This window comes from Anser cygnoides, chromosome 1 (assembly GCF_040182565.1).
Source record: "Anser cygnoides isolate HZ-2024a breed goose chromosome 1, Taihu_goose_T2T_genome, whole genome shotgun sequence".
Classification (NCBI taxonomy): Eukaryota; Metazoa; Chordata; class Aves; order Anseriformes; family Anatidae; genus Anser; species Anser cygnoides.
Genome location: NC_089873.1, coordinates 139,879,410 through 139,895,106, shown reverse-complemented (window position 1 = coordinate 139,895,106; position 15,697 = coordinate 139,879,410). Strand labels below are relative to the sequence as shown.

Here is a 15,697-nt window from a genome sequence, read left to right as displayed (position 1 = left end):
AGCATTTTTAAGCATATTAAAAAATAATGCAAAACAACAACTTTGTGTCTCACTCTCTATCCAGGAAGTTAAAACATAAAGCTTCTCGTTTGTAAGACAGGTTTTTCTTGCTTAGCAAGGGAGTTCCTGTAAACCGTATTTGTTAACCAGGTATCCTTCACTTGCCATTTATAGAGCCATGAAATTTTCCTCTCTCATATTTTTCTACTTACACAGGTAGAAAAGGATGAGTAGTACATGAACTCAAAGCACAGCTTCTATTCCTACACAGCCCATTTTACGTACAAAACATCTTGAAAGAAGTGACTTCAATTTTCAGTTCATAGTAAGTGTTTTAAACCTCTGAGGACTCAATTACAAAAAAAAAAGAAAACAGCCTTTTGCAGTGACTGGTCTCTGCAGCTAATCAGTACGGATCTCTCTTTTTCAAACATCTTAGCTGTACACAGCATCAAAGCAAATCCAAGCCTGGGGTGTAACCTCATGGAAATTCTTCAGGAATTGTATAAAGAGGGTCTGGTGCTTGGCCGTATTAATGTGCATTTCTTCAAAGTGAGCAGAACTATACAGACTGGATGCTATGCAGGGATTTAGAAATTGTGCTGGAGTATCTATCCTACAAGGAGAGACAGCTGCGTTGTTCAGCCTGGAGAGGAGGCAACTCAGGAGGACATTATCCGTGTGTTTGATAACCTGATGGGGGGAATAAAAAGGAAGGAGCTGGGCTCTGCTCAGTGGTGCCCAGTGCCAGGACAAGAGGCAGCGGGCACAAACGAGAAACTCCATTTTAACATCAGAAAAAAACTGTATTACTGTTACAGTGGTCAAATGGAGAGGCTGCGGAGTCTCTGTCTTTGGAGATGTTGAAGACCTGACCGGGTACGGCCCTGAGCAACCTCCAGGAGATGACCCTGCTACAGACGATGGCCAAGGTGCCTTCTGTCAGCCTGTAGAAGTTTGTTCTAAGGACAGTGTCCTCGTGTTGGTTTTGTGGAGGAGAGCTGTTTTCAAATTCTCAGCCATCTTTTCTGTGAACATAACCTAAAATAGATGCTTGGCTAATTATTAGCCTCCATATGCAACGCTCACACTCCTACTGGATCCGAGCTGACAAAAAGGCTCGATTCCAAACAACCGCTGCTGGCCAGAAGCCTGAAGCTGCCGTCCCTCACGTACAACGTACCTATTTGCGTAGCTTTCCACTTACAGAAAGGAAATCGGGGGCACTGAATGGAATGAACACTGATAAAACATTACAAAAACACTTGCAGATAAATGTCCCAATAGATGAAGCATTCTATACACCGTTATGCCCCCAAAGGCAGGATTTCATCCTTCTCCTTTGATGTTTTCAGGCAGGTAGTTAAACGTATCCAAACTATTTCAGCTACAGCACCAAGAGAGTGGTTTCAGCATAAATAACTCACCAATACATAACAGTAAGAAGTCAGTCAATCTAAAAATACACCTTTCTTTAATGTCACCTTTGTGGAGGAGCACCTAACGTGGTCCACCTGCGAACACTGGGTTAGCAGAGCTTTGTGAACAGTGACGAGGGATTTTGAAAACACCAGCACACACCTCCATGATGCACAACACCAAAGTATTTAGGGAAAATGCCAGCAACAAGGCTGCGGGTGGAAGGAGAGGAGGAAAGAGGGAAGGAGCAAAACGTTTTTTAAGCTATGCTTGCTCCCTCCCCTACTTAAATTTAACAAAAAAAAGAGATGCTAGTTGCTGATGTCATCGAAGTGCTAGCATTAATCACTCACAGCATCACTGGTACAGGCACAGGAGCATATAACAGGGATGTGCAGGCAGTACCCTGTCCAAGAAGGAAGCAACAGAGGGAGAAAAAGACATTATTTTTCTCCTCTGTGTTCCTTGAAAACCAAGGCAAACGGCATTTTTAGACAAGATGTGTTCTTGCATGAATTTCAGTAGAAGAGACGAAGAAGCCATGCCACAACCAGCATCGGGGAAAAAACCTGGAAGTAGCAAGCAATGAGGATTCAATCCAGGGGGAAGAAAAAGCAAACTGGCAAGCAGAGATCATGAAGCAAATAACTCCCGTGGAAAACGATACAGAACAATTAGTGTTTATGTTATTTTTGCATCAGCACCTGAAAATCCTGTTCTGAAATCTCTGTCAGGAAGCGATGGTAAGTACTGACTTTTTAAAACACCAAATGTGGTTTCCAAATATTTACTTGCCAGTAACTATATATCTTCTAACAGATGATGTTTTATAAAAATCAAAACAAATTACTACTGTTACTAATTAAACTACTATTACTAATAAAACCCCAAACACTCTACTTACAAAATGCTGCACTGAAGAAGCTATTGTTTCTAGACAGTATTAAGGAAGTGTTCTATTAAAAAATATAATTTTAAGTAATTGGGAGCTACCAACTAAAAAAAGGAGAAAAAAAGTAAGTAGAAACGCTGATCTTACTAATGTGCCTGATTTTAATATTTGCAGGAGTTGGTTAGATGTCAAGATGCCTGTCTATTAAGTTTATGTGATAGCAAACTCAGTTTCTTTACCCTGTTGCTTTATCAAAAAGAGTGCGCCCCTAATTAGACCATGATTAGAAAGGCAGCATCTACCCAGATCAGTCCTAAGGTTTTATATTGTAATGAAAATAAACATACTAGGAAGTAGGGAGAAGATCTAAGTACAATCCAAAAGCCTTGAGCAACAATTTTCCTACATAAAAGGTATTATTAATGCAATGCAACTATCAAGGTCCCAATAAAATAATATATATTTTGCCAGCCTCCCATCTAGTATAAAATGCAATTAAAGTATTACAGAATAATCTCAGAATATATTACAAGCAAACTTTATGAGCTTTCTTCATCAGGAAATTGGTGTTTAGCCAGGAGACTTAACATCTTAACACTGATCATCAAAAAAAATCATTTTTATACTGAAGTCATAAACAATGAAATACAGTGCTACTGGCGGCATTTATGTACCCAAAAAAGCAAGGAACTTTCACAGTGGAAAAAAACTTCCGCATGACTGCCATGGGAAACTGAGTATTAAACCAAAAGACAATCAGATGAAATTGCTTAGGGAGGCTCTTTTCAAAAAGTTACTATCATAGCAAAGCAAAAAAACAAACCTCCCAACCAAACAAAAACATCTACTGGCCGTTATTAATATTTGTTTCGTTATAAAGTAACCATTTTAATCAAAAGTACACCAAGGCAGAAGCCAACTTTTTGTCCCAGAAGGAAGATATTCCTTAAAAGAAGCACTTAGGAAACTGCATGGGAACTGCGATGTTTCTACGCACTGTTTTGTTTCACAGTTAATCATGACTGGCAAAAAGCAAAGACTTGGGGATGGCCAGAGGAGTTTATCCTTCAATATCCATTTCTGCTACCACTTGCCAATTAAGATAAAAAAAATTCATCCATCAACACAGGTAAAGGGTTAATCAGTTGGATAGTCAGTCTGTCCTCAGTTTAATGGCAAACCAGACAGTGTTTCAATTCTGTTTAGAATTCAATGTCATTTTTTTTTCCATGAGCTTGTCTCTTAACATACAATTATGCTAAATACTATGCCTTTTTTTTTTTTTCCCCTAATCAAAATGTTTGTTGTACTAACCAGAATACTCCGGCATCACACCAAAGAAGAGAGACATGTACTGATGCATCTGTTCAGACTTATGATCATTATTTTTTTCCCTCTTGGAGGGCTGTATCTGTCAGAATGCACAGGATGTTTACCGCTCTCCTTTACAAATCTCGATGAGTTTCACTTAATGCCACCTAAATGCAAATTCCTCTAGACAAAAATATCCAGTGACTTTATTCTAGGGGCTGTAGCACTCGCGCACACAGCACGTATACTAAAGATGACAGAGGCAAATTTTCAACGAGGTGTTGAGGGCCAGCATCCCCTGGATCCCAATTGCAAGAGCAGAGTAATCTGAAAACGGCTTTGGAAGGAAGTGGCTCCCCAAATCCAAATCCTGCAAAATATACCACCTTTCAAGGAGACGAGATACAACTGAGACGAGTTACAGCTGATCACCTGGACAGGCAGCAGCTCTGGCTGAATTTCTCTAATTGTGTATTTAGCCTTTAACTTGGCAAAGAAATAGACGGTTTAAAGCTAAGAGCACTGTTTCCTAATAAACTCTTTTTTTTTCTTTTAAATTACAGAGCTCTACGATCCACACAGTATCCCCAGTACCACAACCTCTCAGTTGCCTCCCTGGGAAACAGTAAGCTCCCCTTTCCAAAGATCCCTCCTGGGAAAGGAAAAACCCCCGAGCAGCACGGCAATGGGAATAACCGTCCAGAACATCACAGGGAACACAGCGGTGGTGATTTGGCCCCAGATGGCCAGCTGCGCCGACAGCTTTTACAGTGTCATGTACCACCCCAACTGGAAGAGCGTGCCGGCGAGCTACTCGAGGAAGAGCTTCCAGAAGGAAGAGAGGGTGCCCGCCAGCCGCTCCTCCTTCGTGGTCGAAAACCTGACTCCGCTGACCACGTACATCCTGTGCGTCACCTGCCAGTCCGCCAACCCCTCCAGCGACCAGTGCAGGGTCTTTAACACGCTGCAACGAGACCCGGCGTCGGCCGGCACCGCCAAGAAGGAGCTGGCGCTGGGCATCTGGCTGGCCAGCAGCCTCCTGCTCCTCATCATCGCCGCCGTCCTCCTCTACGGCTGCCTGCACCTGCTCTGCCGCAGGAGGCGCGAGCGCACGCGAGGGCGAGCCGGGTCCTCCAAATGGGACCCAGGGAAGACGTGGACCAAAAGCGCAGCAGGCACCCCCGAGGAGCTCGGCGTGCAGGGCCAACGGAGGCGGGACAGCGAGGAGAAGCAGCCGGGCGGCATCCAGCTGGCCACGATCATAGAGAACCCGTCAGCCTGCCAGGAGCCCTGCCGGCCCGCTTCCGAGAGCCGGGAACGAGTGCCAAGGGCTGGGCCGTACTCTGCCATCAATTAGAAGCCTTTTGGCAGGGAGGAGACCTTCTGCCACTTGGGACATCCCACTCCTTCAACCCCACCGCGTGCTCTGTCTCCACTCGCGACAGGGGCTGCTCTCTGCAGCGCTCCCGTCTGTGCCTGCCGCTGTCACGGCCCCGTCCGAAACCCTCATGCTGCCCCAAGTACTCAGAGGCAAAGGTCTGGGCTGCCCACAACTGCTGCGATTTGCTGCTTCAAAATGCATCAGTTTGTATTTTGAGGGCTGGTTTGGGTTTCTTTCCTTTACTTGAGAAAAGAAAGGAAACCAAATGAAAGCGGTAACCTGAACCTGAAAATTTATTGATTTATTACTTGAGCAAATAAAAATCTAATAGGTTTTTTCACATGGAAAGCCAGATTGCCATACTGAAACACACACCCTGAGCATGATGGCTTGCTGGCACGAGTGTTACCCCTGCACTTCTGACTGCTTCTCAAACCAGACACTTGGCTGACCACAGTGCTCTCGGTACCACCCATTCTGAATGAGGGCTCGGTCTCAGCACGTACACTAAACTCAGCAGGATTTTAATGGTATCCCTTCATCTATCTTTGAACTTTCCCCTCAGTCCAAAAACATACACGATATAGCGACTCTGTAAGGACAGTTCCAAATAACCCAAGCAAATACCCTGGGATGTCTTACTTGGAGCTCTTCAGCACCCACCAGAAGGTACTTTCTGCTCCACAGGCGAGTGACTCCCTGTAGAGGCACCAGGGCTCAGAGAAGCAGCTCCTGGTCCTTCCTCCTCCTTCTCTTTCACTTTTAAATAATAAAACTCATTCATCAGCTACAAGTTTCTATCCAACCATACCGTGAGTTTTGTATGACCAAGGGGGCAAGGAAGTAAAAACACGCCAAAAGGCATTTTATTTTTGTAACAATCCAATCTGCTAGTCATCTAATTGCGCCTTGAACGTCACGGCAAGAAAAAGCCCTTCAGACAGAAGTACCAAGAAAAGCCCTTCAGACAGAAATCTGTTCTCCCTTGCAAAATGATGCATCTTGTCTGGCTTATGTGTGTAAGTCACTCTGTTTTAAATCCCTGAAGTGAATTTATGTTCCGTAAAAATGTAATAAATCTTACTACTGCTGTACAATGTGGTATTTCTAAAAACAAAGGCGCACTGTGACTGCAGGCCTTGTAAAGTGCTACCAGTAGGAACCTACACGTAGTGCCAGCTCTCACTGACCCGGCCCCGTTGGACCAGGAGCAGGCTGGGCAGCTGCCGCCCACTTCCACTGCGTCTGGCAGCCGAGCTGGTGTACGAGTTCGACAGGAGAGCATGGGCTGAACATTTCACAGCAGGCAACGGGGCTCTGCAGCTACCGTGTTTGGGCAGCACTTGCCACAACTTGAAAAAGACCTCAGCTCTCATCCTGCTAGGAATACAGGAGCTGACCTAAGCCTGATGCGTCTTTTTCCCTCCTAGGACAGGTAAAACATGCAGAAAACGTGTGCCAAATGAAGGGAGAGTATTACTTTTAGGAAAGCCTTCCAAAGGAATCTTTGTTAAGTTAGCAATACCACGTTCTCCATCCCTGCATAGCACTTCCTCCAACTGCCAAGCGTTTGTCTTACACACCAGTCTCAAACAAACTGTGCAGATGACAGCACTGCGCTGCTGTGATTCATAAAACAGGTGATTCATGAAACACCCCGAAAAACTCCCTTCAGAACACGAAGGCAACGTGACAGGTTGCCTTCCCAAAAAGGGGCAGCTGGGGAGGAGGGGGCAGAAAAAATGCTTTCACATGATCTTGTAATTAAATTAACACTCCTCTGACCAGGGATTCATAAAAGAGAGAAAATATGATTTTAACGTTAAAGGTGTGGAGCCAAGAGATAGAAATTCTCATCCCTGCCAACATCTTGGGCCCTTGGAAAAGACTGTTTATTTTTCTGCATCTCTGTTTCTTAATGTGGACTTTGAGGCAATCCTATCCATATATTTACATAACATTGGTGTATTATGTACGTGTGTATCCCATACTGAGAACACAAGGAGCAGTGCAGTCTTAAAGCAGCTCTGAGGCAATTCAACTCCTGAATGTATTGTTTATGCACAAAACACGTGCACACAAACACACGCATGAACACATCACACTGAGAAGGTAAGGAGCTAACATGGAAGCGCTCCCAGGAATGGGATTTCCTTCATCTAAATATAAACCCATTCCACTCTGGGAGTTTACTATGCACTGCTTAGACAAATGTATCGTTTCACAAGCAACGGATTATCTTGCTCCCACCAGAAAACAGGAGCGCACCCAGAGTGTCATTTAAGGACTTCTACACTGGTTTTCAAGAATATCCCACACACACAGAGCTACGGGATTCTTCAACTCTTGCTCAGAAAAACTTTTTTACAGACTTGCTCAGGTTCCTTTTGGCAATCCTGTGTTTTGGTAGTTCACTGTCTGCTTTTAACACTCATCTAATAAAGGGCAAACATTTTAAGTGACTAGAAAGCTGATAACAAGATGCAACATGGTGCAAAATGCTGCTTACTTGTGCACCAGCAGCAGATAAACATAACGCAGAAGACACACAAACATGAAAACGTTTGGAAGGTGTTGTTTCAAATCCCTAGAAGAGACTCGTTGTTATATATGCACTATATTTTATGCCTCTGGCCCGTGTTTCCAAATTTCAGTCTGCTGACATTCATTTCATTTAGCTAATCCTACACACATTTCAAGAGAGTAAAGGGATTTCAATGACCACACTCAATGAGCTTTCAAAGTATGCCAGCTCACTTAAAAGGCTGACAAGCTTCTGCAGGCAAGCTCCTTCCTACCTGACAGCTCTGCTCCCATGCCAGCCAGGAGAAGTAAGTTGTGTCTGTGGGCTTTTGTTTTGCTAATCAGATGAAAATAATGCTCAGAAAACTAGATGCAATAGAGAATGCGGACTCAACTGTCTATGACAAACATGAACACGCATTAATACAGATCAAATGCTTTGATCCACGTAGAAATACCTGACATCTGAACCCCCCCCGAGACCAACATTAAAAAAAGAGATCTTTAATTATTCCTAAGCAAGACTTCGCTTGTGCAAAAACTTCTGCACAGCAAGTGTTTAAGCTTTACAATCCAGTACGTTCATGTATGAGTGTGTGCCTGCACGGGAAACCACCAAGCCATTGTCTTGACCTAAATAAACACCATGGATTGCTCAAAACCAACCAACCAAAGTTCAATGAGAAAAGAAATCATTCCTTGGCGATCTGATCAATAGGAAGTGCTTACCTGGATATTTTCAATAGTTCAAGAAATCCAAAAAAGAAGACAATAAAACCAAACATACATGGCTACTCTGCATTCCTCTATTATCCAGACATCAGGGAATTGAGCAGTCTAACAATTAAAGGACTCTAATAACACAGAGACTAGATGCACTCTGTGACAAGCCTCTCTATATAGTGCACAGAATAGTATCACACAATAATATCACACTCTGGAATTTGTAGCACCCATCATGTAAGAAATACTATCAGTTACTTGCTATATAAAGAGAAACGTCCTCTTAAAATTCCATTCAGGTATCCTCAATTCTAAAATACACCAGATGGAAGAAACACTTAGAACTACAGAGTCAGAAATATTTGCTACCAAAGGCATATTTAGCTACAGAATTAGCTCCAGAAATGCATCTTAGGATCCCTTTGATTGCTCCTGCCCATAGCAATATGGAAAAATAATCAGATTTCTAAAAACATTTAGCTCTAAGAGTAAAGGTTACTAAACTCATTTTAATAATGTAACCTGACTGATGGAAAAAAAAAAAAAAAAGGTTCACCAGTAAATCCTCTCTCCCTCAGCCCACTGTATCTTCACTTAGATAAATTAAGTTACCAATCTGTACTAAATTCAGTGGGCTTTTTGCTCTTTACACAGCATCTGGTGAATTCCCAAAATAGTAAAGAACACAGTAACTCTAATGTAAGAGAATCCTGTTTTCCTACATTTTACTGTTCCCAGTTGGAGAACAGTTATATAAAAAACTATTCACAGGACCAGACGATCAGTTGTTAACTTTCCGTACTACAGAAATGTGAATCCTTTTCCGACTCTTCTGCACTTTAAAGCATTAAAGTTTTACAAGAGCAGCAGATTCATTAGGACTAAAACTTGTAGCTTCACAGAGTACAAGACTACAAATCACATACGCTTCTATTGGAAACTTGCATAAACCTTCTAGGCACTCCTAATTTGCAAAGCAAAGACCATGCTGATACAGGATCAGGAGATGAGATGGCCAGAAGGCCAACTTCATGAAAAAAGACTGACAGCCTTGGGTTGAAGATTCCAAAGAAATACTACATTTTCTTTAAAATAATTTAAGTACTTAATACCTGATAGTTTAGGACAGTCAGTCTAAATTGTACAATTTAAGTCAGATAATAACTAAAGCAGTTTTTCCTATCTATCTGCTCCCTTTTCTCCTGCTACCACAATCTTCAGCACTGTAGCAAGGGAGCAGCTGCACCCAAGATGGGCTCTCATTCTCACTCCCCCAGCTGACTGTTCTTTTTTTCAAGTCTGCTCTGACACTACGAGCAACTGCAATGCAAGGTGGTTGAGGGAAGGAATTATTTTTAGCTATGTCAAATAAGACTAACCATCAGACTAATCACACTCTGGCTAAAACATATGGTGATCTTCACAGTAAAATCTGAAAAAAGGGTACCTTGAACTGAAAATAGTCACAAAACGTATGCAAGTCTCTTTTTAAAAACTTCCACATTCCATAATTTCTATAATTAAAAATGATGCCTTTAAATATTGGCAAACCATAATTATAAAGGGAATAAAATCCAACCTTTGATCCGTACAGATACTGGGGCTGTGCATTGGGCTGCTTATCCCTCTGAAACTCCTGGGAAAACGGTAGCACGGTCCGAACAAATCTATGAAAACAAAAGAAAGAAATAATTATTCACACTTCAGTTATGAGGCTTGTGCCTAATGTACCTCATATCCCGTATATTGCTGTTTCTGTCTACGTACAAAATCAAAGCCAGAGGCCAGTTGGCTTTCAGACCAACCCTGAGAAGAGGGAAGCACACAGCCTGCGTTGCCCAAACGCCGGGGCACAACTCAGAATGCAATTCTCCATCACTTACTGGGACCCCCTTCTTCCCAGCGCAGCATAGGGTCTAAAACCATTTCTCACCACTACTCCAGCCCAGCCCAGCAAAAAGAGAAGCAACCAACAAAGCAGCAACAGCCTCTCATTGAGAGTAAGCAAGTTCCTCGTGCTTCCGAAATGAAGCACTTAGGAATGAATGAATTACAGCTTCAAATAACATTTCTATTAAATGGCTGGTCTGTGCTCATCTCCTCCTCCCACCAGAAACTCACAACAGGAAAAATACATTAGGTTAATACCTTAAAAAAAAAAAAAAGGCATGAAGGGTACCATCCTTGTAGCAAAACAAGCGTTCCAAACATTTCATCCTACTTTACTGATGTTCTAATGCGTGTGTAGCAATACACATCACCTTTAATGAAGAGCATTACCACTGTATATTGTAAAAGGGTAAGAGAACTACAAATCTATGGAGTCCTGCAAAAGATATGATCAAACTGTCCACTCCGATCTGAGGGCTCTGAGAGCCTGAAATCCAACATTTGAGTAGAAGCTGAGTATCTGGGTCCTCTCCTGAACAACACAGCTACTCCTCTGACAGTGCCAGATAACCACGCGATTCACATTTTACAACAGTACAGTTTTGGTGGAGGAAGAAGTTAATCAACATCTCCTACAATTCTCATTCTGCTTTCACTTTGCTAAACCAAGCAAAATAACTGTGTGTGTGGGGAGGGGTGCCTGTGGGTGGCTTATTTATTTTTTCTTTTTTTAAACCTGGCAAAAAGGATTTCTTGGTAAATGCTGCAAATTTGCAGAGGCACAAGGAAGTGGAAAAGCAGTCATTTAAGAACTGTACGCCAAATATTTCTATCAGGTCAAGCTGTTCCAACTGATAGCTGTCTAAACAAATTGCATTTAGGAAAAGGTTTCAGGAAAGGAAGTTTGTAGTACATTATATCATCATAAGATACAATAGATACAACTGTATCCTAATCTGGTTTTGTTTTAAATGTTTGAATTGAATTAACACACAAAATAAATGATTCATTGAGCATTTTTCCTAGAAAGTACATAGGTATTCTATTTTTAAATCAGAAATTTCAAGCTGAAAACAGGAACAAAAATTGTTTCACCCAAACATGTATAAATTGCACTATGTTGCTTAAAATTATTTCCATTACTCCCTCCCCCCCCCCCGCCCCAAGTAATCTGAAACATTCTTCTGAGAATCTACAACTTAGGGGCAAGGTTTTCTTGTTGTTGTTGGGTTTTGTTTTGTTTAAATCCGCTCAAAACCAGGCATGCCAACTGTTTCACAGCTGCTTGTTTACATGTATCTTAGCCTTGTCTTTCCAAAAGTACTTACACTTGCTAAAGTCCAGGAAGTGCTTGCATCTAGAGCTTTTGAGGAAAATCATCTATGTGTATAGGTTTTGATACTATAAATATTTAATTTTTTAGTTAAACCTCCTTCCATTTAGATTTCCTCAATTTATAAGTTCCCCTCCTCTCCCTCACTTACACAGCAAGTGAAAACTTCCTCTACAGATTGCTTGAATCTGTTCTCTGCATAGATCCATTAACGAGTTTACTGGGGATGTTGTAAACATTTGGTGGAATTCAAAGTGATCTGCAACATATGACAGTCCCACAGATTATTCTATTCCCTTTTCCTTCTCTCCAAATTCTACTGCTTTCTAAACTGACATCAATTTTCAAGCCCTAAAAAAACCTCTAAAATGAAAGAAGTGAAAAGAGATACCGTGCCATTTGAGAGGAGATCGGTTTTCTGTGTGCAGAAGTATTGGGCAAGAGCTGCTTTGTTATTGGTAAATTAAAAGCCTCCCAAGGAAAAGAACATTTCAGAATATAAACGGAGGTGCATCCCATGACTTTGGGAGCTGCAGCTATTTTTCCTTCCTTTTCCAAAAAGGTATTATGAACATATTTGAATTACAATGTCATTAGTGTCTGAAGACAAAGTCCCCAAGTGCTACTAGCTTTGTACATGCTGAAGTAACTCCGGCATGTTTTCCCTGTGCTCCTTGACACTCACGGGAGTTTCTCCATCCGTAAAGTTTTAGAGTAGCAGGAAAATAACCTCAAAAGTTTCTTAAATATTTGAAGTAAACACTAACTTTATACTTTCTTGGGGGTGTGAGGGAAAGATGCCACAAGGAAGAAAGAGGTTAAGAAAAGGAAGTAGGAGCAAGAGACAGCAAGACACTTATTTGGTATCTTACAGAAGAGCTATGACTAAGTACAAAAGAACCAACAGGGAAAATAGGCTGCATCGTTCTAGGAGGTGTGTGACTAATTCCAATATATCACTCAGATTTTAGACATTTCTTCCCACAACACTAAAAGCTACATAGAAACCATTACAGTTCAGCATCATCTGCTACTCTTCAAACTTCTTTGGTGTGCAGGTATGTTTTCTTTTTGACATCCTGCAGGCTGGCTTCCTCCTGCTCCTCCTTCAAGGAACAGAAATATCTCTTTCAAGGACTGAAGAGTTAGCTCTTGGAATACCAACAATAAAACTAGGCAAATTTTTTACTTTCACTCCAATATTGCTGGCTGCAGGTTTTGGCATGTTACAAGATAATCATTTTTAATCATTGTTGATGATCTCATAGTAACTTGTTCATTTTAATCAACATGGGTTGTAAGCAGCCAAAGCAGATTAAGCGATGAAAAGCCTGCTGGCTTACCAGAGCTTTGCAACAACGATTGCTAAATGGAAACATGAGCCCCAAAGTAAACATTTTAGGCATCAAATAATTTTATATCAGTGTTTCTGTGATACCTACCAGGAAGGAGTTCATAGCGAGCGCTTTACAAGCCAACTGCCAACATCTATTTAAGAAAATACAGAGAAATCTGAGAGGTACTGCTTGGTCAATGAGACCACTTCCTTGCTACTGCAGGCACAAGATCAGACAACCTCAAACTTTCTGAACTTTATCTCACAGTAATCATCCACACCCTCTGCTGTTTTACAACCAAACCTTTTCTAAACAGCTGGGAAGACTGTTATAAAGTCGGTGCTTGGGGGGGGAGCAGAGGGTGATGTGAGGGAGGGTGAGAAGACGGACAGAATTAGCACTGGTTAACACTCAAGGAAGGTGCTACTGGAGAAAAAAGCTAACAGAATGAGGTGTATATTTAGCTAGAAAACGAGGCTTCGGACTTTGGGTAGGTGCAAAGATGCTTTGCCTTAATCTTTTTAAACACCAAATGTCAGAATATCGTTCATGACAGAAACATGAACATTCGTGCAATATTCAATATTCCTGTTTTTGGTGTGGTTATAATCATAGTTGGATTTAGCCCACGCAGAAAGAAATTGATAAAGAAATTCCATCCCAAAATCAGGATCATATTAAAATCCTTCGGTAGGTCAAAGCATCCCATACAGGCTTATATGGGATTCCCTACAGAATTCAGGCAAGACCATACCTTTCCCCAGGAAACTTTAATCCCAATTTAAGAGAGAGAGAGAGAGAACAGGAGGCTAAAAACTGAAGCACAAGGAAACAACAAGACGAAAGAGTATGAAAGAATAATGGCTACCTAAAACTCTATCCCTATCACCGTTCTTTCTGGCCTTCCCTCCTGGCAGAAAGATTCTATTTTTTTTTCTTAAAGCAAGAGAAGATAATATGCTTGTCAAATTTGATGGACTATTTGACTACAACCACCCTACTTTACATCAGCCTACACAACAGCACCATTTGGCTCTTTGTAGCAGAAACTAGTTGTTTCCAAAGCCAGTGCTGCTTTTCAGACTTGTTCCAGCAGCGTGTCTGAGAGGGCTGGAAATTTTTCTGAGCAGTGACAATCACACGGTACATACAAGACAAGACAACAGCTGTTCTCTTGTGAAAACTAGTCTCAAAAGAAGTATGAGAGAGAGAGAGAGAGAGAGAGAGAGAGAGAGAGAGAGAGAAACAACTCGCAAAAGGAAGGGGGAAAAGAAAGGAAAAACTGGTCTTTTTGTTCATTCTGTAATAACTTTGTATCCTCCAAAAAAACATGTCAGATTGCATTTAAAAGAGTGCTGTACGCATGAATTTTTAGCAGAGAATACAGATTTGTATAACGTGTTGAGAGGAGATGGAGCCACAAGTCTGACTGCTGTCTTGGGAAGCTTGCGTTAGTGTTTCAAGAAAGTACAGAAAACCCTCAATCCAAATAAACACCTAGGTTGTCTCACACTTGCCTCACTCTGTTAGCCCTGAGCACAAAACATGGATCATGGAAGGAAAAGATCAGTTCAGGATTAGTAAACAGAGAAAACATGACAGAGGAAACATGACTAGAAACACCGGAAAAGGAACAAAAAAAATCTGGAAGTTGTCCTCAGGCCTTTTGAATCCTCTGGACAGTCCTAGTCCTCCTAACTCCACAAAGATTCAGGGGAATGAAAAAAGTACAGATATGGGCATATGCATGAAAAAGATTCATGGTGCAGAAAGACCTTTGGCTTGGAAAAACGTACAACTGAGGGGAAACATGAGGAAAGGATCCTGAAAAAAAAAGTCTCAAGCGGCACAGAAAAGACAAGTGGGAAGTGGGAAAATGGCTGCTCATGAAGACTCTCAGTGTAAGAACTGGCTAGCAACAGGTTCAGAATGAACTAAAGAGAGCATTTTTTTATTTTTTTTTTTACAGCAGGCAGCTTCCCTGCAAACTCTCCTCTGCATCAAGTCATGAATGCAAAAAGCTTTGTTGCTTTACAAAAGGACTAGACAAAGCAACGGGAGAAAAGTTCTGTTAGAAATGCACTAACATCCCACCATTTTTGTTTTAGGGAAGCACCTGATGGTTGCTAGAGGCTGGCATGTTTCCTGAGAGAAAAATCACCACAAGCCTTCCTTATTTTTACACTCAGCATCCACATGGCTGCTGCCAGGGTCAGGACGCATGATCAGAGAGTCCTGCGACCTCAGCCACTACTGCAGTTCTCATGCTGTTAACCACAGTCCTGTTCCCTCTCTTTCTTGATTGACAACACACAGATTAAAAACACCCTTGGGCTTCACTGCTACTGCCCACCCGCAGAGGTCCTCCTGCTCATCTCTCAGTTCCTCCTCCACAAAAAGCCTCACCTGCAGCTGCGCAGCTGGCCAGGAGACTAAAATTCAGAAAATTGGCAACTACAATTATTAAATCGCTAGGTCTTTTAATAACAGCCTCGCTGTTTAATCTCAGTACATTTTCAGATATAAAACAATTCTCAAAATAAGTCTCAAATAATTAAAGATGCAACATGTTTCAGTACTTCAGCGTGAACAACCTTAGCCTTTGTATGAAACCTGCAGCCTTGTAAGTTTGAACTCTTATGAATGATGGAAATCATGAAGTTCAAGCATTCTTGTGAAAAGAGCTTCAAAAGGTACTGGGCACAAGTTAATCTGGCCAAAACACTAGCTTTAGAAGAACCATCCTGACACGCAAGCTCTACTCGAATTAACAAAAGGCAAGCCACAGATACTACATGTTTCCTGGGACCTCTACCTCCAGTGCCCAACTCCAAGCAACATCTCTGCTTTTCATTATACACATTCCTCTTTCTCCCAGCCTTTTATTG

General features: G+C 41.7%; 2 protein-coding genes across 8 annotated transcripts in view; one reads left to right on the top strand and one right to left on the bottom strand.

The window, feature by feature from the left end:
- Nucleotides 1-15,697, bottom strand: part of CYFIP1 (cytoplasmic FMR1 interacting protein 1) — a 73,538-nt gene that overhangs the window by 20,759 nt on the left and 37,082 nt on the right. For all 7 annotated transcript variants that reach the window (XM_013180689.3, XM_048051194.2, XM_048051193.2 and 4 more), the window contains one exon: nt 9,829-9,916. In XM_013180689.3, the coding sequence (XP_013036143.1) occupies nt 9,829-9,916 (88 nt within the window). The remainder of the gene's footprint in view (nt 1-9,828; nt 9,917-15,697) is intronic.
- Nucleotides 2-7,059, top strand: LOC125180539 (fibronectin type III domain-containing protein 9-like). The gene is made up of 2 exons (XM_048051199.2): nt 2-2,162; nt 4,186-7,059. Exon 2 carries the CDS (start codon nt 4,308-4,310, stop codon nt 4,977-4,979), a length of 672 nt encoding a protein of 223 aa, XP_047907156.2. The 5' UTR covers nt 2-2,162; nt 4,186-4,307; the 3' UTR covers nt 4,980-7,059.